Source organism: Gastrolobium bilobum, unplaced genomic scaffold (assembly GCF_033153095.1).
Source record: "Gastrolobium bilobum isolate Gb01-03AN ecotype WA unplaced genomic scaffold, APGP_CSIRO_Gbil_v1 utg10696, whole genome shotgun sequence".
NCBI lineage: Eukaryota > Viridiplantae > Streptophyta > Magnoliopsida > Fabales > Fabaceae > Gastrolobium > Gastrolobium bilobum.
Window position 1 is genome coordinate 382,718 of NW_026899284.1, and position 25,635 is coordinate 408,352.

Here is a 25,635-nt window from a genome sequence, read left to right on the forward strand (position 1 = left end):
ATCCGTTTCCAACAAAGAGATACACCACAGATTCATTTCCGTCGATAATTCCGTCGAAAAAAAGCAGTTTTTAGTAGTGCAATATAATCTTATTTTTAAAATATATATAATACAAAGCTATTTATGATGAGTTTCGGAAAAATTTTTTACTTTTTATACACATAAAATTTATTTTTTACGACATGAAAAACATTAAATTCATTTATGATTTTTGGACTTTGTTATTTAAGTATGTTTACATTTTTGTTATATATTTTTGGGGAAAAAGTTTATGATGTTACTTTAGACAACTTTGTCTAATGTTCATCGAAACGACGTCGTTTTGAGGTTGAAAAATTAAAAATTAGAATGATAAAGACTATTATAACCCTGAAATAAATTAAAATTACAAAAACACCATGATTTCCGTCCCAAATCGACGTCGTTTCGATGAACATTAGATAAAGTTATCTAAAATAACTTTAGAAAAAACAAACCCTATATTTTTTTAGTTTAAAAAAAAAATAAGGTATACAAATTATTAAAATGTACGTATTTATTAGGTTATTGTTTTTAAAAGCATAAGCATATTACAATAAAATTGTATAAATAGCATCAATAAGCTATTAGGATTGATCTAATGACAAGATGTTTGAATAGTTTTTATTATGCTATGTGTTTAATTTCGATGATTTAATAATTGGCCAGTTGGCAATTAATATCAAGCAATATGAATGCAGTCACATCTAATTTTTTATTATTTTAATTTAATTCAATGATTTTTGTTTAATTAAATTATCATTTATTAAGTTTATTTATTTATTTATTAGAAACACTTGCCATGAACCTAGGACGGAGAATTAAACATGACATAACAAACTTTCCTACACGCACAATATTTTCTGGGGTCCATATTTTTTGAAGAAAAAATAAAAAAGAAAAATTACGGCACGCAAAACAAATCTCTATAACATTACACAATCACTTTTCTTACAACATAACTCTTATAAAACCCTTTAGCATATTATCCTTTTTACATAAACTTTACATAATTTTCATTTCTGTATCGGGATTGAATTGAATCACTTTTATATATAAATACACTCTACAGTCTACACGTAACTCAAATTATATGTCTTATTTTTCCCTCTCCATACAGCTATTCAAAAAAATAAAAAAATGCTCAAAAAATAGTTTATAGATGTGATTTTTTTTTTTAATTTAATTATCAATGGTTTCTTCAAAAGACCGAAAATTGTGATATAAAATTTGAAATTTTATGTATGCATTTACTGGCCAATTACTGATATATAAAACTAGAGTGAAAATGCGAGCTAATTATTTTTCTTTCCTTAAAATGGACGTTGAACCATCGTGTTTTTTTTTTTTAAATATACCATCGTGTTTAATACTGAACAAAGGTTAGACAAACTCATCAAAGCTTATAACATTATTACTTTCAACTTAATTTTTTCTGCCTTTTTTAACTTATTAAAACTTATAAGGTTGATTACTTTTAACTTAATTTGATCTAACTATTTATTGTACGAACTAAACTTAAGTTCTTTTTTTGAAAAAAAAAATTATATTACTAAATAACTCAAGTTTAAGCCTTTTAAAAAATAAAAGGTTTAATGTTCCTCGTGCAAGGAGAGTGGACGGTACATTATTCTCTTTCTTTTTCTTACATAATTCTCCCGCTCTCACAAGTCTCTAAAAAATAATTTTGTCTCTAACTTGGAAAAAACACATTAAACCGTTTAATAAATACAATGTAGAGGAGTATATTTACATGTCTTTATTATATTGGAACAAATATTTGATATCCATGAATGTGTATTATGAAAATAATAACAATATAATGAGAAGTACTCCATGAAATTTTATGGTTGACGAGGATGTAAAGAATATCTATTTAAATGTGTATTTTTTAACATTTCTGAAAGGGGCATATATAATATATCTCCTCAATTATTCAAAAGAAATTTTGTCTCTACTTGATAAACGTGGGAAGGGGCCAAGTTGTAGATCCCCATCGTGTGAGGACGTTTGGATGGCTTCTTTTTGTTGAGATATTCAAGTATGATGAGTCTTACATTGGTTGGTAGTGAGCTAAGTAAAGAGTATATAAGTGGAAGGACCCATGAACCCAATGCCTTAAGGTTTTGGGTTGAGATATGGTGTCGGATCCACTTGGTGTACTTGGAGTAACCTGGCTCATTGGGGTCCCCCGCCACGAGAGGTTCCCCTGGACCTGTCTGACTCTGGTATCAGAGTCGGGTTGTGCTCGAGCTAGCCTGGTGATTGGGTAGGAGACAGGTTGAGTACTTGGGCCGGGAGTACTCAGTTGAGGGGGAGCATATCAATGTTGGGTTTCACACTTGAGGGGAGATTGTTGAGATAGTCAAGTGTGATGAGTCTCACATTGATTGGTAATGAGCTAAGTAAAAAATATATAAGTGGAAGGACTCATAAACGCAATGCCTTAAGATTTTTCAACATTTTTTATGTATATTTTGTGAACATTAAATAAAGTTATCTAAACTAATTTTAGTACTTTAAACCCATAATATTATTCACAATATTAAGTGATATAAAAACTGACCATTACAAACTATTCACTTCGAGATAATGGATCGGTAAGTTGATTTATGGTAAAAGGAGAATTGATTGGATATGATATGAATGGGAGTGGATTATGTAAAATATTTGTACTTATATCTTTCTTAAAATCTATTAAATATATGGATCCATTAAACCGATTCTTCCTCGTTCGTCCGAGGTGGCAGGTGGGTATTAGTCAAGTGTAGGGGTATAAATAGGTTAGGTTTTGACTTAAATAACCTAGACTTATGTAAAATATTTTGGGTCTGGTCTGGCCTGTTAGCCTTATATATGCCAAAATTATAAGTTTGGTCTGACCTATATTTAAAAAATAGAAGCATTGACCTAGACATGTTAGTCTGTTTAAACTTATTAAACATCTAATAATTAAAAAAATAATTAAAATAATATTATTTTATTATTTAAAATTATTAAAATAATCATTTTATTTATTTTATTTAAAATAATAATTTTATTTATTTTATTTAAAATAATAATTTTATTTATTTTATTTAAAATAATAATTTTATTTATTTTATTTAAAATAAATAACATGATATAGACTGGTCTGTAAGTTTATAGGCCCAACATGTAAAAAAAAGCATATCGTCTGTTTTCTAAATAATTTTTTTTAAAAATCTAGGCCTATTTTATTTGAGGGTTCCTGTCAAAACAATGGTGTCATATTATGAATATTTATGCATGTTTATTTTTCCTCAACTTGGGTAATTATATACATAAATGAGGACTCTAGGTCTATTACAAATTAGCTGTCAATCAGCTATGAATAAGGAAATGAAATAACCTGTTACTATTTCTATTTAATACAAAATCCTATGATTATGTCAATCAACTGCAAATAAGAAAATTAATTTATTTAATACAAATCTCCTATGATTATGTAATTGTGTAATCAATGATTAAAATTCCAACAACTGTACAACTCAGCAAATATTGTCTCATTTCAACACTCCCCCTCAAGTTGGTGCATAGATATCTATCATGCCCAACTTGTTAATTGCTTCTTCAAACACTTTTCCTGATACAGCCTTTGTCAAGATGTCGGCTAACTGATCTTCAGATTTGATATATGGAAATTGAATAATTTTTTGATCTAGCTTTTCCTTGATAAAGTGTCTATCCACTTCTACATGCTTGGTGCTATCATGTTGAACAGGATTATGGACAATTTCAATAGCAGTTTTACTATCACAATGTAACTCCATAGGCTGATTGTAGCAGATTCCTAAGTCTTGTAGGATGCTCTTAATCCACAATAATTCACACACTCCATGTGCCATTCCTCTAAACTCTGCTTCTGCACTCGATCTAGCCACAACTTTCTGCTTCTTACTCTTCCAAGTAACTAGATTGTCTTCAACAAAAGTAAAATATCCCGAAGTTGACTGTCTGGTAGTTTTATCTCCAGCCCAATCTGAATCTGTGTAGCCTTTAATTTCGGGACTATTATTTTTTGAGTAAAGCATACCTTTCCCTGGGCACCCTTTTAAATACCTCAATATTCGATACACAGCAGCCATGTGATCCTCACTTGGGTTGTGCATAAATCTGCTCACAACACTAACTGCATAAGCAATGTCTGACCTAGTATGTGATAAATAAATTAGCCTCCCTACTAGCCTTTGATATCTGCCAACAGCAGTCTATACTTGATCAAGATAAAAACCCAATACATGATTCATTTCAATTGGTGTTTCTACTAGTTTACATGCTGTCATTCCTGTTTTTGCAAGTAGATCTAAAATGTACTTTTTTGTGACAAAAAAATCCCCTGATTTGATCTAGCAATTTCAATTCCAAGAAAGTACTTTAATGATCCTAGATCTTTTATTTCAAACTCATTTGCTAAATGTCTTTCCAATAACTCCATTTCAAATAAATCATCACCTGTCAAAACCATATCATCAACATACATTATTAACAGTGTTACCTTTCCTCCATTATGTTTTATGAATATGGTGTGGTCTGCATTATTTTGTTTGTATCCAAACTTCTTCATGACTAGAAGGAACCTGCCAAACCAAGCTCTAGGTGATTGCTTGAGGCCGTATAGTGCTTTTTTTAATCTACACACTTCATTTCCCTTCAAGTTGGCATGTTTGGCGCCTGGTGGAATTTCAATATATACTTCTTCTTCTAAGTCTCCATTTAAAAATGCATTTTTTACATTGCTTGAGTGGCCAGTCCCTGTTAGCTGCTATAGAAATCAGAATACGAATTGTGTTCAATTTTGCTACTGGTGCAAATGTATCTTGGTAATCAACCCCATATTTTTGTGTGTATCCCTTAGCAACTAATCTGGCTTTATATCTGTCAAGGTTGCCATCTGCTTTAAGCTTCATAGTAAACACCCATTTTCATCCAATTGGTTTCTTCCCGGTTGGTAAAGGAACCAGGTCTCACGTTGAGTTTTTTTGTAAGGCCTTCATTTCTACATTCATGGCTTCCTTCCTATTTGGATCATCCAAAGCATCCTGCACATTGTTAGGAACAAATATACTAGACAATTAATTAACAAATGCAATATATGATTCTGACAACCTATGATTGGACATGTAGTTATCGATAGAGTATTTGACCTTAGAGTTTGGATCTGATTCATAAAGCTGTTTTGGTACACCTTTATTTGGTCTTTGTGACACTCTAACAGGTAAGATGAGACCATCTATGCTAGTAATAGAAGGTCCATTTGAAGACATAGGAGTAGGATTAGTGTTTACCTCAGGTATGGATTCAGGAACATCCAGGGACGATGCCTCAGTTATAGGTGTTAGACGCGTAGCAAAATCATTCGTGGGAAAGGTAACATCTGGTCCAGGAGTGTGTTGAAGAGTTATAATTTCTTCTTCAGTAGTAGGTATCTCCCCCTGAGAAGAATTAACAGAATCTCCCCCTGAATAATATGGTTCCAATTCTTGAAAAGACACGTCCATGCTGACATGCATTTTGTGGAGAACGGGATCATAACACCTGTAACCTTTTTGTACATTAGAGTAACCCACAAATACACATTTTTTAGCACAAGGATCCAATTTTTTTCGTAATACCTTGGGGATATGGACATACACCGTGCACCCAAAAACACGAGGCTCAAGGTTGGAAATGTGAGGAATGGAGAAATAAGATTCCAGAGTCTGTTGTGGAGTTTTAAAGTGAAGGGCGCTGGATGGAGTACGATTGATGAGATAGGCAGCAGACACAACAGCTTCTCCCCAATATGTTTTAGGCAAATTCATACTAAAAGGGAGGCACGAGCCACTTCTAGTAGTTGTCTATTTTTTCGTTCAGCTAGGCCGTTCTGTTGGGGTGTATAAGGGCAAGAGGTTTGGTGTCGGATCCCATGTGTGCTCAAGAAATCAATAAAGCGGCCATCTAAATATTCCCTGCCATTATCAGATTGTAGAATTTCAACCTTAGACTGATATTTGGTTTGGACCATACTGTAAAATTTTTTGAAGGCATCAAAGACATCACTTTTGTGTCTTAACAGTGACAACCAAGTCATCCGGGTACAAGATTCAATAAAAGTCACATAATAGTAAGCTTTTGAGAAAGAAGGCACCTTTGCAGGGCCCCAAACATCGGAATGAACAACTTGAAATGGAATAGAACTTTTATTAGTACTAGGAAAATAAGGAACTCTGTGACTCTTGGCCAATTCACAAGTGCTGTATTTGAAATCAGCATTATTCAAATGGGAAAACAATCGAGGAAATAACTTTTTCAGATAACTAAAGGAAAGGTGACAAAGTCTTCGATGGCAAAGCCAAATGGTAGCACGGGTTTGTTCTGGACCGGTTGTTGCACATGTAGTAGCCAAAGAAGGATGGCTAGGATCAAGGACCTCCAAGAAGTAAAGTTGGCCACATCTAACACCATAACCAAGAGTAGTCCGAGTGGGAATGTCCTGAAAAACACAATGAGAGGGAAAAAAAGTTACTGAACAGTTAAGCTTTGAAGTTAATTGGCTCACAGAGAGTAAGTTGTATTCAAGAGAGGGTACAACCAACACAGAGTCTATAAATAAGCTATCAGAAAGGGTTAAGGATCCTTGACCAGTAATTTTTTAGGTACCCCCATTGGCAGTTATAATAACGGATTGTGAAGAATTACAGAGATTGAACAACTGGGAAGAATCTTTAATCATATGATCAGAAGTACCAGTATCAATTATCCAAATATTATTCCTAGACAATGTATAGAAAGCAAGAGACTTACCCAAAATACCGGATTGAGTAAAATTGGCGAATTGAACAATACGATGTGGAAGGTTTAATGAAATTAGGTTCCTGGATCAGAAATGCTCTGATACCATGTCAAAAAAATGGTGCCATATTATGAATATTTATGCATGTTTATTTTTCCTCTACTGGGGTAATTATATACATGAATGAGGGCTCTAGGTCTATTACAAATTAGCTGTCAATCAGCTATGAATAAGGAAATGAAATAACCTGTTACTATTTCTATTTAATACAAAACTCCTATGATTATGTCAATCAACTACAAATAAGAAAATTAATTTATTTAATACAAATCTCCTATTATTATGTAATTGTGTAGTCAATGATTAAAAATCCAACAACTGTACAACTCAGCAAATATTGTCTCATTTCAACAGTTCCGATTTTCTTATGCGATAAGAGAAAATTTTCTCATGTTGTAGACACATCTTATGTGGAGCCCACATCTATTAAAAAAAACAAAAAAAATATTGCACGAAAATCGAAAGTCACTAATAAAAAAAACAACTCTCCTACGACATGAGAAAATATTTTTTCTTACATTTAATAAACTAAACTTAAATTGATATAGGCTAAGTCATAGGCTCAGATAACCCATTTATATCCTAGTCAAGTGTTCACATTTAGTGTATTCAGATAAAGTGATGGAAGAGGCATTGAATGCAAATAGACAAAGTTCCAGTAATTGCATAATATTTTAAAAGAGAGAGTTATCTTTATAATTTTTTTTTACAAACTCTCACAAATTTAATTATATATTTTGATGAATACAAATGTTTAAATATATACTTCTCATAATACATATTTAAAGTTATAAGAATTTAATAGAACTATGAAACTTGCAGATCGATCAACACGCCTTTTTAATCATCTCTAAATAATGAATGATATATACAATATTGAATACAAATCATAACTCTAACCGATGTTAAGAAAATAACATATATCATTAAATAACTATATCATAGATACAAGCAATGCATTAAATTATTTTTTGTCAAATGCGCTAAATTTGTTTTGCTAACACTAGAAGGTAGCGTGTAAATGAATAAATAAGATAAGATACATAGAGAGGAAAGAAGAAAAAAAGATATAAAAAGAAAAGAAAATATTTGGTTTGGTTGATAAACTGATTTTAAGTTCAAAACCTAGTTTTTAAAAATACTTCGGTTCAAGAATTAATTATTAAAATTTATTTTTTTTAAATTAATTTTTTAAGTATAGTATTTTTTGTGATTCTTTTGCACATCCCTAAAATTGGTTTTTGAATCAGTTATGAATCCAACTGAAAAGTATAAAGAACAAATTAAAAATATAAATAATATCATAAATTAAAAAAAACAATAAACAATTGAAAATATATAATAAAGTAAAAATAAGAGGAAAAAAACAAGAGAAAAAAAGAAAAGAAAAGAAAAATAAGAAAAAACTAAAGGAATAATGTAATAAAAATAAAAATAAAAGAAGGAAAAAAAAGACAAAGAAAAAAGAGAGAGGAAAAACAACCAATTCAATTCATGTTTATTTAATTCAGTTCGATTCAAAAATCAGTTCAGTTTCCAAATTGATTTTTCAAAAATAATTCATTTCAAGAACTAATTTTTAAAAAGCAATTCATTTTAATAATTAATTTTTAAAAACCAATTTTATTTAAGTACAGCTCAATTTAAATTTTCTTTTTTACACACCTCTAATAATATTTTAGGGTAATATGTTGTTATGTAATAAGAAAATAAAAAATTTTCCTACACACACATGAATCGGGAGAGAGAAACAAGTTTTAATGGACTCCACATCAATTCTTGTGTGTGCAGGAAAAAATTTTGTTTCCATGTTACATAACAGATTACCCAATATTCTATCAAGACAAATGACATTGGCAATAACAAAATTGCTAGACGCGTAACTCTGCACCTCTATAGTTGATAAAAGATGTATAAGTACGAGAGAGTTAGATTTCCTTTTCAATTCTCAATATACGGATAAAATCTATAAATTGTTAGAGAATAATAAAAATCATTGAAAAGGCTATCATCCTACGATTTAAGCTTTTAGGTTCAATTAGTATTTTACATTGTATCAGTGATCAAGCAATCACGAGTTCGATCTTCAGCACCTCTATTATATTAATAAAAATAATTAGATATTGTGAATTTTTTAGTACATGTATATGAGCATGTCCATTATCCACCCTTCAAGCTCAGTGAGCTCTTGTGTGAGAGAGCATGTTTAAAATATATAAAATGATTAATATAATGTTACCCATCAGCTTAAGCTTTTGGGGTGAATTGATTCACGAGTTCAATTCTTATCGCCTCCTATTTAATTCATAATTAATTAAGTCTTATGAAGTTTCTTTATACAGATAGGTGGGCATGTGTATTGTCTATTCTTCAACACCAATGAGCTCTTGTGTGAACTAGAGAAGTATGAAATCATTAATGTAGTTTCACGTAACAGCTTAAACTTTTGGTAAACCAAAAAATGGACTTATACAATATCCATGCTAGAGGATGTGTTAAAGATATATAAATGTAAGAGTGTACGTCAGCTGGTCCAAATAAATTCAAACCGCGATGACCAAACCTAAAAATCGATAATCGAATTATCCAAAAAAAAAAAAAAACCCGCATATTTTAATTGGATTGGATTGATTTTCGGTTTGATTGGTAAAAACTGGTACAATTCAAATCGATCCAATGTATTATGTATTTATTATTTTTAAAAGATAGTGATTTGGAATCTTGAATGTTACTGGTAGCAAACAATTTTTATTAGTTTTTGTTATCTATTAATCTATTTTAACACTTCATAAGTTTTAAGACTTGTTTTAGTTTGAAGACTTGAATTTTCTAGTGATTTGTAACTTTGAATGACTTTATTATGATATAGCTAATGCTTTGTATGGTTGAAATTTTAAGCTTTTCAAGAAAGCGATCAAATCCAAACCGAATAAAATTGAATTGGATTGGATCGAAATTTAAAAAAATCCAAATCGAATGAATAATTAAATGATCAAACCGAAGAAATTGAATCAAATAATTTTTACTTCAAAATCGATCCAATTCAGACCACCCCTATATAAAAGAGTTTGATGTTTCTCTGGGAGATAAAATTATCCTTTATACACACATAAAAGTGTGTGGGGTCCATATGAGGTCATGTGAAGATAAGAAATAGAAAAAGAAAATATCGGGCCCACATATTTTTATGTGAGTGTATGAAAAAAAATTATCTTATATAACATGAGATACATTAAATCCTATATAAAATTATTAATATAATTTTACCCCACGCCTTATGTTTTTGACTTTCTCATCCCCGCAGACCAACTGGGCAAGTCTTGTCTTCCCAATTCCTGCGACCCCCACAATTGTAACAGAAGTTTTGGTCCGGAGCAAAATAAGTTGATCTATGGTTTCCTTCTTTTCTTTTTCTCTCCCAACTTCTAATCTTATCTCAAATTCTGGGTCCAAGTTTGCCAACTTTCTCCCCTTCTTCGCTGCTTCTTCAGACAGAGGCAAGTCTTTTTCCTCTTTTGCAATCCCATCGAGATCATCCATGACTTGCTTTAATTTTTTTGTAAGTTCATGTTGTCGATTCCTGCTAGGGTTTGATTTAAAGAGAGTATAGGATCTACTCTCCTGACGCGAGTAAATGGCAGAGAGTTCGTTCACCAAGTCGTTGAAATCGTTGAGCACAGCCTTAAGCTGTCGCAGCCAAAGCAGAACCTTATGCGTGGTTCTGTTTTTCTCTTTGGACAACGCCTTGGATCCCTGTAAGGAGATTTTGAAGCTGTTGCCTGTCTATCCCATGACTTACGGGCATCTCTTTGAGTGTTTCATCAATAGTATTAGAGCTGGTAAAATGGGCCGAGCCCGCCTCGCCCGCCAAACGGGGCGGGACGGGCTGAGATATCTAACCCACCTTCAATAACGAGGCGGGACGGGCCAGCCCACTTTTTGACGGGCCGGGGCGGGCAGCCCGCTTTGCCACCTCTAAATAGTATCACCAAGAATAATATCTAAATCCATTGATATGAAGCGATGGATGGGACAAAAGGATGACGTGTAAAAAAACTGATGATGCAATCAACACAACGACAACAGCAGGTGAGGTGAGCGGAAATATTTATTACGGTCCAGGATCATCTAATGATTTGAGGTTCCCTCTCACATCATCAATTTTTTCTTTTCTTTTTTATTTCTATTTTTTTCTTTTTTAATTTTATCCTTTCATTTACACTAAGGGACCATCTAATGAATAGTGATCCCGAACCACAATAAATAATCTCGAGGTGAGCAGTGTATGCAGTTGAAGTGAGTTGGAAATATTTAATATGGTCCAGGACCACTGAATTTTTTGGTATTCTCTCTCACATCATTAATTTTTTCTTTTCTTTTTTATTTCTGTTATTTTCTTCTTTTTTTTGATTTTACCTTCCTATTTATACTAAGGGACCACTAAAAAATGATGATCCCGATTCACTCTAAATAATCTCCAGTTAGTTTATATTATAACAAGAAGGGAAGGGTTGTTTACCTCTGTTCACATTTTAGGTTGGATCGATTTTAAAATAAAACTTATTTAATTCAACATTAATCATTCATTTGATTTAAATTTTTTTAATCCAACGATCACAAAATTAGTAATAAAAAGTGGTAAGAAAAAATGATATAAATATAACATCTCTTAAAAAATAAAAGTTATTTTAAATTTTTTATATTTCTCTTGTATCATGAATAAAATACAATTTAGTTTTGATCTTAAATCCTAAAATGATATCATTTTTAAATTGAAAGAGATAAATTTTTTTTATAACATAAAAAATATTAATTCTTTTATTTTTATTATTTTTACATTAATAGATTAGAACAAAAAGAGTTAATTAAGCCCACGTTATCATCTAATAAAAAAAAGAAAAAATTATTCTCATGTTGAACCCGACATTTGTTTAGCTTTCAGACAATAAGAAGAGAATTCAAACCCATATGAGATACTTTTTCTACAATTAGATGCTGCAAATTCAAAAGACAAACCAACTACACCACATATTAGAGAGGTCAGGGCAGAAAGACAACGAAAGAAACTTGGAACCTGATTAGTAAAAAAATCACACAAATTCACGTCAGGATTTCTTCACAGATTCTGCGCCAAACTGATAAATGACTGTTATTTGAATTTAATTGGCCCCCACCTATATTTATTTATTTATTTTAAGTTAAGTTGGAGCTAAATAAATTCAGATACATTAGTTTGCGTAGAGTTTATAAAAAAATTACAATGGTTATGAGAGGTTCATTTTGATTTTAGCAACTGTGCATACTGATGAGTGCCACCGGAATATCCTTCTTACACTCTTCGCTACAAACGAAAATTTATATTAAAAAAAATAAACAATAAGCAAATACCAAAGACTGAAGTGAAAGATGTGATATGAATTAATGTGAATCCATTGATGAGAACCTTGGGGCTTGTTTAAGGGAACAATGAAAGAAGACAATGGCGAAAATGTGAGGAAAACACAGAACATTTTTGTTTAAGGGAACCTTGGGGCTGAGAAGATAGACGAGAAAGATGAGAGGGAAATGATGCAATCGAGTGAGTGCGATGAGTTGTGAGAGGGAGAAAGTGTAATAGGACTCTGAAAATTAAACAATCTGAGGCGGTTTAATTGAATCACCACTATTAAACCGACGTGAAAAACCGGTTTTGTTGTAGTGAGTTTTTTTCTTATACAAATTTTGATAACTGTATCATATATGAGATAACTTAATTTCTTTCATATCAGATTAATAAAACTCATTAAAAAAACTAAAATAACATAAATCTGGTGGATAGCCGCATGCAGGGTACAATCGGGGAAGGCCAACACCCTCTGACAATCTGACCTTGTGAATCGCTTCACGATTAAGGCCAGGTGTTCGTGTGACGTGCCGGTTCTTTATATATTATATATAATTATTTATAAAATAATATTATTCACAGTATTATGTGATATAAAAAATGACCATTACACTAATATGTGATATAAAAAAGGATAATAGTCTGTCATGTAATATGACACCATTTGTGTCATGTTACAGACACAAAAACTGCGGGATCTATTATATAGTAAAAAAGCAAAAAAAGTTGAAGTGGGTTTCATGCTATATTGAGTGTGTAAGAATGTGAAGATTTTTCGTGTAATATAATACTTGTATTTCCTTATAAAAAATGACCATTTCACATAGGTCATCGGTTTAAGATAATTTGTCATCGAGTTACGTCGGTACCAGTGATAAGATTTGACCTATTGGACATTATTTTTTGTTCTTTTATTTTTCAAAATTAAAATCGTAAAAATTAAATTTATGTCCAAAATAAATAAACAATAATTTATATATATTTTATGTAATTTAAAAAGAATTAAGAATTTAATCTATTTAAATATAAATATAAATAAACATTGACTTTTAAATTTAGTAAAGAAACTTTACTGGTTATTTTTTCTTTTCTGAACCATGTTCATAAACGGTACTTAAAATGCTCCCGTGATTTCCACAATATCTTGTTACAATTTGCAAGAGCGCTTTATTTTTTTTCCTGGTTATTTTCAGGATATAGCTAGATATAAAAATAATAAACATTATTATCTATATATGGACTGTCTTTATAAATAGATTACTTGATTCTTATTCCTGATCACGGAGCCAAAGTTTATGCGGATCTCTGTAACAGTGTAGAATGTGCCCAGGGACTTTATACAATTTTAATTTCCAAGTTTAGTCTCGTTAGAGAACTGCATATTACTTCCTCCCTGTCTTACGTCTTACTTCTGAACCAACCCAAATTGAATACCCACAATTGAATGCTCCACCATAAAGTTTTGAGTGGATCTTAATTACCAGTCCACAAATTGAAGGCCTAGGAGACAAAATCAGAAAGATGTGTTTGGCTCATTAATTTTGTATATTTCAGATCGTGAGCCAGTAATGGAAGCTAAAAGTGTTGCATCCAACGGAATAGTTCACGAAGTACTCACAAAAGACAACTACAAAAGATGGAAGACTCTTATGAAAAACTATCTGCTGGGGCAGGATCTCTGGGTCGTGGTCGAGAATGCTTCTGAAGTTGCGGATGAGGTTTCGAGGAGGATGAACAATGCGAAGGCATTGCATATCATTCAACTATCATGTGGACCAGGGATTCTTGATGAGATTAGTCATTTTGAAACAGCCAAAGAAGCCTGGAATTACTTGAGCGCGCAATACGGCAAAGAGTTAAAAGCTAAGCGAGACACTGAGCAAGGTATAGCAACATATAATATAAGGCTTTGCATATCATTCAAGTATCATATGAAAGAACAAGAGATTCTTGACTAAATTACTTATTTTGAAACAGCCAAAGAAGCCTGGGTTCACTTGAGCGCGCGATACGGCAGAGAGTTAAAAGCCACCCCCGATATTGAGCAAGGTACGTTGCATCAACCTGTATTTTGCTCTATAATCTTCCTAATCGTAATTCCTTTAATTTTGTTAGTGATTTTCCTATCGTCTATTATTTTTATTTCTAAAGGATGTTAATGATTACGACAAACTGTTATACGTGGAAAAACATTGTAAATGAAGAATATATCAGAAGAATTGTCAAACAATCCTTTTTCTCTCAGTTTCCCCCCAATTTCCTCTCTGACCCCAAATTCCCTATCCATGATTCCCGATCGGATTTATCTTCTCTCTGCAAATCTTTTACTTCTTCTCCTCCTTATTTTAACACGTCTTCTCTCTCAGTCTCTCTTCCAAATACTGTCCTTCTCTCTGTTCTCCCCCTTTTTCTTACATCTAGAATATTTTCTCCAACATACGTTTTTAAATGCTCACTACCCTGTTGGAATCGCACAGAGAGAAGATAAACTCTACTAGTTTAGGACGAGCAGCTTATAATAACAAATAATTGGTCAAGGGCCTTTTCCATTCGAGGTTTTTACTTCTTTTAACATTATCCATTTGAAAAATATTATGGCATACGATCGATGTTAATATGTTATTAGTGTTACGAACTCATACTTGCAGTAGGTGAAACTCTGGATAAAGTCGTACAATCTCTTATCGTCCCAGGAGGAGATGGTGTTCGATTCTCTACCACGGGCTCTTCCTCCAATATAGCAGAACTTGACGCTTCTTCTTGTCTTTTTTACATTGCAAGTTTTCTATTTCTTTTTACGATCTTCTCTCTCTTTTGGATCAAATTACAAAAAATTGATGTCAATGGTATTTCGCATAAATCAAAAAATAGAATAATTAAGTAAAATAAAAACTAAATCAAAATAGTAAAAACAAAATTAAATAATAGAAAATAAAGGTCCAGTCTAAAGTGTCTATAGCTACTACTAATGTTGAAATAAATTAATCTCCGACAACGGCACCAAAAATTTGTCGCGAACTTGGCAAGTGAACTAGTGATACAAGTAATAAATTGTATGAGTAAGAGATTGTTCTCATGAGAATTAGATTTCAACCACTGATTTATTATTTATGCTTAAGTTGAATAATTGATCAAGAAAAATTTATGAAAACTAAACTAAATAACAATGCAAGAAGGTAAAATTTGAGTTACTTTACAATCAAGAAATGCATGTAGGGTTTTGATTTTTCTGAATCTCTCATTTATGTTATGAATTAAAACCTTTAATTAAACATTCTTTTCATATCGCTAATCGATTCCCCTAAGTCAATTAAGACTCAATCCTTTAATATCTTAATTCTTTACTCTCTTTAAAGAATCATAGTTTCTCGATTGTTCTTCAAATAAAATAAGCATTAAATCCAAGAATCATAAAGATTGAACTATTCTTATGTCTATCCCTAGATCATAAGAATTAACGTCCAATTTTCAATGCATGACTCATGTACCAAAATCCCTATTATCATACATTCGCCCTAGATTAATCTACAAGATCAAACTCATAGAAGGCATGAAGAAAAGATAAATTCATTCAATATAAAAAGAAAATTCAATATTAAAGATTATTCATAACAAAAAGATTTGATTGAGTTTCATCTAACTCTAACTACAAAAAAATAGCTTAACATAGTAGAATTAAGAAAACAAGGAAGCTTTCTCAAACTTTATTGGTGTGATAACGCGGTAAATCTTCAAGGTTTCCAGTTGTAATCTTGACTCCAACTTGTCTTCGGCTATCAAGAGCATGAAGAATGCGCTTCCCCGATGAAATCTATGACTCTGGTGCCAAGTTATGTCAAAGACTCGTGAAGAATAACTTAAATAGGTATAGGAATCCTTGTTATAGGTGAAATCCACGTAATTGACCTTAATTGGGTTGCAACTAGGCGCTAAAGATCCATTGAGCGCGCTAAAACGCGCTATTGTGATAACGAAAACATGATTTCGTATTTTGAGTATAACTTGAGCTATACTTGTTCAATTGATGTGATTTTGGTCTCGTTGGAAAGATAAAAGAAAGATCTACAACTTTGTAAAGAACATAAGATCCAAATGCATCATATTGGACACGAAAAATTAACTGGAAGACAACTTCAGGGAGATTTTCACTAAATCGTTGTTTCTCATTTATTGCTTTAAGTCATTCTAGCTTAACCATTGCTCCAATGCTCCAATTCAACTCAAGTATTCTTCTAGAAAACAAGAAAAAATCATTCACATAAGTCAATAATTCAAAGTTAATGCTTTTTAGCCAAATAACTTTAGGTTTTTATGCTTTTGATTAGATTTTAGTACTTTAAAACATGATAAACTATGAGTTTATCGGTTGCCTTCATTAATTAGCAATTATTATGTTGTACGTGTAGTTACATTTACATAAGTTTAAAACAAGATGAATTCAAATGAGACTTCTTGAAATCAACTAGATGTCTCTTTCACTATCGTATATATGTTTTTTCTGTTTCCTCTCCAAATAATTTTTTTTAAGTGTAAATGGCAGGTTTGTTAATGGACGATAGTCTTCGTGAGTGTAAAGAGCTACACAGGCAAGTGGAGGGAGGCAATTGGGATGCTGCATATTTATCCATATCTGAAGACAGGGAGGCCATATTCTCAGCCTCGGCTTCAGGTAGGACGGTTCTTCACGTTGCAGTAATTGCTGGGCATGTGAAAATTGTTGACAAGTTAGTCAAATTGGGGAAAGACAAATTAGTAGAAATGAAAGACAAAGAGGGTTACACAGCTCTTGCTCTTGCTGCTCATTATACTGGAAACACCAAGATAGCAAAGTGCATGGTTGAGAAGGAAGGTGGGGTCCGCGAGGACCTGCTAGCCATGGAGAACAAACACCGTGAAATCCCTGTTCTTCTTGCGGCTGCTAACGGACACAAAGAAATGACTCGCTATCTTTACTCCAAAACTCCCCGGGAAGTATTGGACGGAGAAGATTCCCGCAATCGACTGTTGCTGTTGTCACGATGTATCACTGCGGACATATTCGGTAAGTACACTTCAGATCTCTGCTTAATTTAAGTTCGGTTCATGGGTTGGGTAAGGGTTGGGCTTAAACAAATTTCATTGTCCAAAAAGTAGTTGAGAACGAACTTGCATCTAGATTCGCGTGAAAATACACGTTACTATGTAATGTGGGGAATGATAACCATACAAAACAAAGGTGGATCAATGGTAAAAAATGAGGAGAGAAAAAAAATGATAAAATAAGTAGTTACGAAATCATAACCGTTAATTTATCTTTGTATGGTTGTGATCTTTCCAGATGACCATATTATATTTTTTTGGCACATTGATCCATTTCCGAGTTACTTTGAGTTGCATTGAAACGTTGTCAACCTAAACCAATTTAAAGGCTGGTTAACGCTCCAAACAAACAAATCCAAGAGACGAAATTGTAAACTGGAAATTTTTTAAAAAATTTGTAGGAGCAAAATCAAATTTAAATTTGGAAAAACTTCTTTTTCACCTCTTGTTATTTTATAATTTATCACTTAATCTTTGTGATTTCAAACTTATTACACGATTTTGGCTTACGCCTATCATGTTGAATGTATCATTTAAATCTCTGATGGTCTTTTTTTATATTTATATATATATATATATATATATATATATATATATATATATATATATATATATATATAGAGAGAGAGAGAGAGGAAGGTTATATTGAGAAACTCTTTTTCTTACAAACTTACAAATTACACTAAATCTGACCACTCATACATTCTTAATTGAAGTATGACCAGACTTAGTGTAGTTTGTAAGTTTGTAAGAAAAAAATTTGTCAATATAACTCATCCCTATATATATATATAAGATTGCAAGGGGTTTAAATGATGTACTTTTATAATCACAACGGGTCTAAGTGTTAAATTTTGGAAAAAAAAATCAAATGATATAATGTATAACTACAAGAGGTGAAAAAAAAATTATCCCTTTAAATTATTACTTAATTAATAAGAAAGTTCCTAAAAGGAGTGTGACTTAATGTTTTGTGTGTGCGTGTTTTTTTTTTTTTTTTTTTGTCATAAATGTTTTATATGATGAGAAAATGTTGAAGAATTTGAAAAATAAACCAGTCGGTTGGAAAAAAACAAAAAACGAAATGTTATTTTACCCAATTTTTTTTTTGAAAGGCTCCATTTTACAATAATTTGGTTTGGTTTGGGTGTGGCTGAAGTAAACTTTTTTTAACTTGGTGAACTAAACTTTTAATATTATTGTAATAACTACTTTTCTAGAGAAGTGAGTAAAGTTTTTTGTTTTTAATTTTAATAAATGTTGGACTGAATACTACAACATATGGGTCTAAAAATTTATCTTGTTGCATGACTTTTAATGCATTCAATGGGTATGTTTGATGTGATGTATAAGGTTTGATAGTATAAGCTTATACTATACGTTATGATATTCTTAGTTATTTGATGTGATCATCGTATAGTATAAGTTTATACATCAAAATCCCTTAATACATCAAAATGATATATAACTTAATCAGGTCTAAGGAGATGAGATTAAGCCTGATAAGGGGTTGATGTATTAATATTGCTTACAAGTCAAATTCTCAAGAACCAGTATATCATTTTAATATTAATATATTAAAATAATTTTTAAAATATTGGAAGGTATTATCTTATACAATACCATATCAAGTGCTGAGTAGTATTAAAATTTAATCATGTCTTATCATATACTATGCACTAAACATGCCTTATAGATAAAGAGTCACTGGCATGACTCGAATGTAAAGGAAAAAATTATAAAAAGCATTTAAGAGTAAGTCTAATATTTCAGGTGATCAGTTATTGAAATTGATAAGTGACTATAGTTGTATTAGTGGGGAGAGATTTAAATAATTTGTCCTAAATTTAAAGTTCCATATGGTGTTGTAAAAAAAAAAGAGTTATTGTACGTTAAAGAAAATTTTTTGTTAGTGTAGTGAACATAAAAAAAAAAATCGAAAAATGAAAACCAGGTGGATACTCCCTAAGAGAAGGATGGAATATATTGAAGCTTGGGATCGATTCTGTTCTTAACGTTGAGATGAAAATTTTTTCTTAATTATTTCTGTTACACAATCCTCTATATAGGGCAACATTCAAGCGTAACAGAATATTAAATGAAGTCTCTGGAAACTAATGGATAATGATCGTTTGGGTAATAACTAATAAGCAATAAACCTTCAGTAATCTTTAATTTTGGGCCTTTGATTATCTTCAGATGATAATCTATAAGAATTTTGGCTGGGCCAAAATTCTCCTCGCTTATTGAGTCCCGGTTGGGAAACTTGGGTTGGGTTCGTTGGCCATATCCCTACACTGTCATATTGGCATACAATTTTAAAAAATAATAAATAACTGCATGGCTGCTTAATTATCAATTCATTTTATTTATCATAATAATTACTCTATCAACTATGTATTTTAATTTTTAGAATAAAATTTGTATACTGAGAAGAGACAAACAAAAAAACTAAGTATTGTCATTTATATGTTTATATAAATTAAAGTTTAGAAGTTTAAATAATTTATACCGGCAGTGGTAAAATATAATCAGAAATTATAATTCATTTCTGATTATATTTTAACATCTGATTGTATAATTATATATACATTTGTTTTGATAAATAAAAAATCATTTGAATTTGTAATTTTAGAAAATAAGACTTAAGAAATAATAGACAGGTGAAAAATGTAGAAGGAAGTTTATAGAAGGAATATATACTAAATGGAAATTTAAGAAAATTTAGTGCATCCTTTCTTTTTAACCTAGAAGCTATTTATAAGCATAAGTTAACTCAAATAGATTTTGAGAAAAACTCTTATAATGAAAAGTTCTTTTTTTATAATAAAGAAAAAAAACTTAAAAGTTAAAAGCTCCTAAAAGAATTTTTTTAAAAACTTTTATCAGCTTTTCTTGAATGATGTGTGTTTTTAAAAAAATAAAAAGCTATAGAGATAGAGAAAGTTTTTTGAAATATATGCTTTTAAGCTAAATATTTTATGTAATTATCAAATAATTTTTATTTTTTTTATGTTTTTTTTTTTTAATTTTAACTTATAAATAACTTCTAACTTAAAAAATAAAGGATCCAAACAAATTCATATTACTTTGTATGTCTTAGGTAGTTTATCATAGTAATAGTTTCAGCTTCGGAGGTTATCTTAACAAGAAATTCTCATTATACTAATTGTAGAAGTTCCTTTGTTGGTAGAAAGTTAACTTTTAAAATGCATGGTTTGATATGATAGATGTGGCTTTGAGATTACTCCAACGTTACCCACAATTGGCCAGAGAATCCTTATTATCCGATGAATGCTCAGCCTTACATGCATTGGCCAATATGCCTTCTGCATTCCCAAGTGGGCGCCACCGATCTGAACTACTTCATCAACACTATTACCGTAGTAAGTTGTCACACTTATTCTTTCTCTCGTGTTAATCGGTAGATTTGAAGAAAAAAAAAAACGCAATTTCTTTTAAGAAATAGATGGAATATAATTTTATTCTTTTATCTACATGGGAAAAATATATAACAGACTGATAAGAAAGAACAATAATAAGTACACCAAAAAGAAAGAACAACGATAAATTAATAGAATTTTATATAAATTAAGTAATAAAATAAATGAAGTAAAATTTGATTATCGGTATTAAAGATATAAACAACATGCAATTTGTAGAATCTCCCCTTGATATGTTTCGGTACGTACTTGGATATTGAAGACACTGGCCAGTGCATGTAATCTATTAGAGAAACTATTATAGTCAAAGAAGAAATAAATAATTGATTGAATAACAGAAAGCTCATTAGTCAATTTTCAAAAGGGTGATACATATTTGTGTTATATGTGTTATTAATGTTGGAGTTCAAGTTCGGGATTTTAATGGAGTAGTACTGAATTAAATAATCATTTGTTGATTATCAGGAACCTTGATTAATAATAAATGGTAGATCCCTAGGCTAGCTTAAGACAAGTGATGGGGTATTTTTTAGTTTATGATGACTTGCAAGTTACACGATCTTGGGTTTTGAACTCAAGTTTGTACTTAAAGAGCAAGTGGGAGATTGTTGAGTTTATGCTCTTTTAATTTAGCTCATTTGGGCTAAGTGTATAAGTAGAGATCAAGAAGCCAAAAGCCCAAAGAAATTAGGACTAGGGTTTCTTGGTACCTATATAAATATCACCATTTAAGTCATCAACCTCTTGGTCAGTCAACTGAAAAGGGTAAGCTCAGATCCGAAAAAGTGTCCACACCTTAACTCCTCTCCCCCTTAAAAGATAGTTTGGAAGGTTTACCAGAAGCAATCTTCAACAAGGAGGTTTGTGTTGTGTCGCTGAGGAGGCCAATTTGTGTATAGGAGATTCCGTGGCAGCAGAGGCGAGAAGAAACATTGCACCTACAAAAGGGAGGTTTTTTGTGGGTTTGCTCTATAAGAGGTAATTTTCTATAAAACCAAAACAATGATGATCTAATAAATTCTAAACCTCAAATGGTCTTAGAGCTTTTGCAGATCCAATTATGCCTACACCTTTTTTTCATGCCTACCTTTCCTACTCATCTCCAACACCGTTAAATCATAATCTCAATTAACTTTCGCTCTTTCTCTCTCCTCTTAAGATTATAATCTAATGGTGTTAGTGATGAGTAGGTAGAAAATGCATGAAAAAATAGCTCCACCATGTTACGAAGTAACTGGATCAAACAAAATTGCCTCCCATGAAGGATATAGGTGGTTTATCCAAAAAACAAAATAGGCATTATATCCTATCTCATATTTTTTCATAATTTATACCCTTTTATACAAATTAAATAATAATATAAGTGCATATAATAAATTATATCTAATTAACAATCACCCCATTATCATGTTTTCTTAGTTGATTTTTATTTTCATTTGACTATAATTATATATAAATTTTATGAGTATCATGTTACATGACACAAGATGAGTCATGCCATAGACAAAAACAATCAGGGGTCCCATTGAAAAATAAATAAATAAAATGGACCCCATACCTTTTTAAGTCAGTAGGAAAAACATCTTGTGTCATGTAACATGATACTTCTAAAACTCTTAGGAGGTGTTTGTTAGAGGAAAAAAAAAATTTACAAGGAAAAAAATAATTTCCAGAAATATGATGGGAAACCTTTTTTCCGAATAAGTTACTAAAAGATATTTGATAGGCCAAAATTTTTCCACAACATGGGAAAACTTAATAATGCATGATAGGCCAACCTTGTATTTAGTGCAAAACCAAAAATGCAGCCCTTTTTGCTCATACTCCCAACAGTCTGCAGGAATAATTCATTATCAGGTTGGCCGGTAGATAGCATCATTTCCAATCACCATATCACGTTCATTCCTCCGCTCAAAGAATTTATCCTGAAAATAAATAAATTACACTAGTCATCAATACATGTGGTAATTATATAAACACAGATATTTTTAAAAAGGTGTTCCAATAAAAGGTAGCAACATATCTATATCTTTCTGCCAACATAGCTATGCAAATTACCAAGTAATATCATGCATTAAACCAAAAATTACAAATGAACGTGTTTAGGTTGCTTTCAAGGTAGCAACTAAACGAACATAATCAAGTTATCAACATCACTTAATGAACCTTACAAAGATTACAAGTAAGAAACCAAATTTGCTTTATAAGGCAAAATTTAATCATATCATAATTTTAAGTAGACACACATTTAATACTATTATCAAGTATACTAAAGGTGACTAAAGTCAACAATGTCCATAACTTTATAAGTAATAGAAAGAAAATTACAACAACTTCCTTTGATCTCTGGGAAGTCCACGAACCGTACTTTTTTTTCAATTTTCTTTTTGCATATAATCTTGTATTTGATCTTCTTAAAAAATATGAATTAATCATGAATCTTTTTGAGGTAAAGTTTTATCTTTCCACAGCTGCATTTGATCGATTTAATCTGTATTTAGAATTCCCGGTGAGCTCAAGTATACTAATATATAATTCTTCTTCTTTTTTGGAAAATACTAATACATACTTCTGTACAGTTATAAACGTAGAAAGGAAATTTCAAGACGAATACGGGGTTGCCGATATTATGAATATCGTGCCATTTGTAATCGATGAAGGACGGCAAAAGACTTCTTCCGCAGGTGTGTACATATTACACTCTTTCTCTAACAAAGCAAATGGTCGATCTTACTATTTCCTTCAGGCAGGACTATTAACTATTTAGTTAAATAATAAATCCTTTAGGTGAAATTTCTTCAATAACTTGTTTTATATAAGGAATGTGTTATTTTACACAACAGATGTAAGGCTGATTCGATGAACGTCTAACGAATTTTTTTTTTTTTTTTTGGAAAAGTTAAAAAAAAAAACCTCCTATATTTTTGTTTTAAATCATTTATTCCCTTGTGCATTTTTTTATTCACTTACTCCTCTATAGTTTTTTTTAAAACTTAACTAATCTACCTATTTTATCCTTTTTTTAAAATTGATGACAAAAACATAAAAACTAGAAAAAAAATAAAAGTAAATATGTTGAAAACTTATAACATTTACAGAAAAGATTAAAAGAAAAAAAAGTAAAAATAGAATAAAAAAAGATCAAATATGTCTAAATAAAAAAAGAAAATAAATTAAGGACAAAAAATAGAAGAAAAAATAAGCCCAAATATATTGAAAACTTACAATAATGATAGAAATGACTAAATTTAAAAAAAATGAGAGAAGATCGAAGACAAAAATGAAAAAGAAGAAAAAATAAGGCAGAAAGTAAAAAGAAAAAGAAATAAAAAAGACATCACTATTATAAGTTTTCAACATATTTAACTTTAGTTTTTCTTTGGTGAATGTTCTTGTTCATCATCCTTTTAATTCAACATAATAAATTCAATGGGATATAAGATATAGGTAATAAAGACTATTTAAACAATATATTAGAACAAACAAGAGGAAGATGAACTTCGAAATGTAACTAAGGAATCAATTCCTTTTTCAAACCATGTTTTAACCAAACAACTAACAATAATGGAATTCCTTTTTAAATTCGGAACAAATAAACAGTCACCCAAAATCAAAATTATTTAAATAACTTGTCTTACTACTAATGCAAAAACAAGTTTCTCATTTTTAAGCTTAAAATTTATTTGTCCACTGCTGACAGGCATGCCATGTTTGAACTACTACAAAGAGTAGCAAACATAATCAATGGTTCCTGAATCAATGATTCATCCACTCACCAAGCCTTAATTTACCTCTGTCTGGTTCTTTTAATCACCTTTGGGCAATTTTTCTTTCAGTGTCCCTTTAGTTCGCACTTTCCTTGCCGCTTCTTCATAGCAACTGGTTTGACAACTAATAGCTAAGTCATTTTGTTCTTTGGATTTAACAAGACATTTAGCAAAACTTATACTGACCGCATTTTATCTAACAGAGCTGCTAGAAGCAGTAAACATGTCATTAAGAGTCTGAAGCATCCCTGCTCCACTCTTAACCATGTACACTTGCTTCTGCAAGTGTTTAGAAATACAGACAAGATCATAAAAGCGAACTACCATATCTGCATTTTCCTTATCTAAGTATTGCGTCTTAGATTTCTTAGATGGGCCCTCTACAGGTGGCCATGGCTTAGGTATGGTAAGGACAAACCATGAACATCGAGGTTTGTTTTCCATTTAATCAAAGTTGGTACAATCTAGAGGTTTTTCACTCAAAATCAATTCTAAAGGATTAAAGGAAGTCATTTCCGGAAAAACATACAAGACATGTAATTACAAACAAATAATGCAATAAACAAACAAAGTACAAGTAGATTCTTATAACTACTCTTGTTTATTGTTAACAATCCTTTATTATTCTTTACAAAGCTTATGTTGGGCAAGTCACTTATAAAAACTAAAATTGTTATTTGGGCCTTCGGTGCCATTACCAAAGCCTCAGGTTAATAACTTTACCAAAGTTAAATGTAATTAAGAATTGTTAAATTTCAAAATTATCCTTAATATCCAAGCATTGTCGACGTTGGGTTGTACAATACTTTACTAAAATTTTGAAATTATTAAGATTTAATCAAATAAAATCCGGTCATGTTTATCCTTTGGGGCTTCACATGACCATTTTACAATACTTTGTTGAATGTAAAATTTATTGTTTTAATTTTAAAATTGTCTTTAATAACTTAGTATTGTCAAATAATGGGTCGTACAATACTTTATTGAAATTATGAAATTATTAAGTGCCAATAAAATCCAATATGTTTATTCGAAGGGACTTCATATGATTATTTTATTATCAGGTCCACAATGCGTCTGGAGGTTAAATTA

General features: G+C 31.0%; 2 protein-coding genes across 2 annotated transcripts; one reads left to right on the top strand and one right to left on the bottom strand.

The window, feature by feature from the left end:
- Window positions 1-3,560: 3,560 nt before the first annotated feature.
- LOC133289168 (uncharacterized) lies at window positions 3,561-5,840 on the bottom strand. The gene is made up of 5 exons (XM_061487040.1): window positions 5,184-5,840; window positions 5,008-5,078; window positions 4,772-4,914; window positions 4,413-4,491; window positions 3,561-4,233 (listed from the first exon to the last, which is right to left on the bottom strand). The coding sequence occupies exons 1-5, from the start codon at window positions 5,838-5,840 to the stop codon at window positions 3,561-3,563; spliced, it is 1,623 nt and encodes a 540-aa protein (XP_061343024.1).
- Window positions 5,841-13,822: 7,982 nt separating this feature from the next.
- LOC133289169 (ankyrin repeat-containing protein ITN1-like) lies at window positions 13,823-20,754 on the top strand. The gene is made up of 4 exons (XM_061487041.1): window positions 13,823-14,138; window positions 14,232-14,303; window positions 16,795-17,295; window positions 20,564-20,754. Exons 1-4 carry the CDS (start codon window positions 13,823-13,825, stop codon window positions 20,752-20,754), a joined length of 1,080 nt encoding a protein of 359 aa, XP_061343025.1.
- The last annotated feature ends 4,881 nt before the right edge of the window (window positions 20,755-25,635 follow it).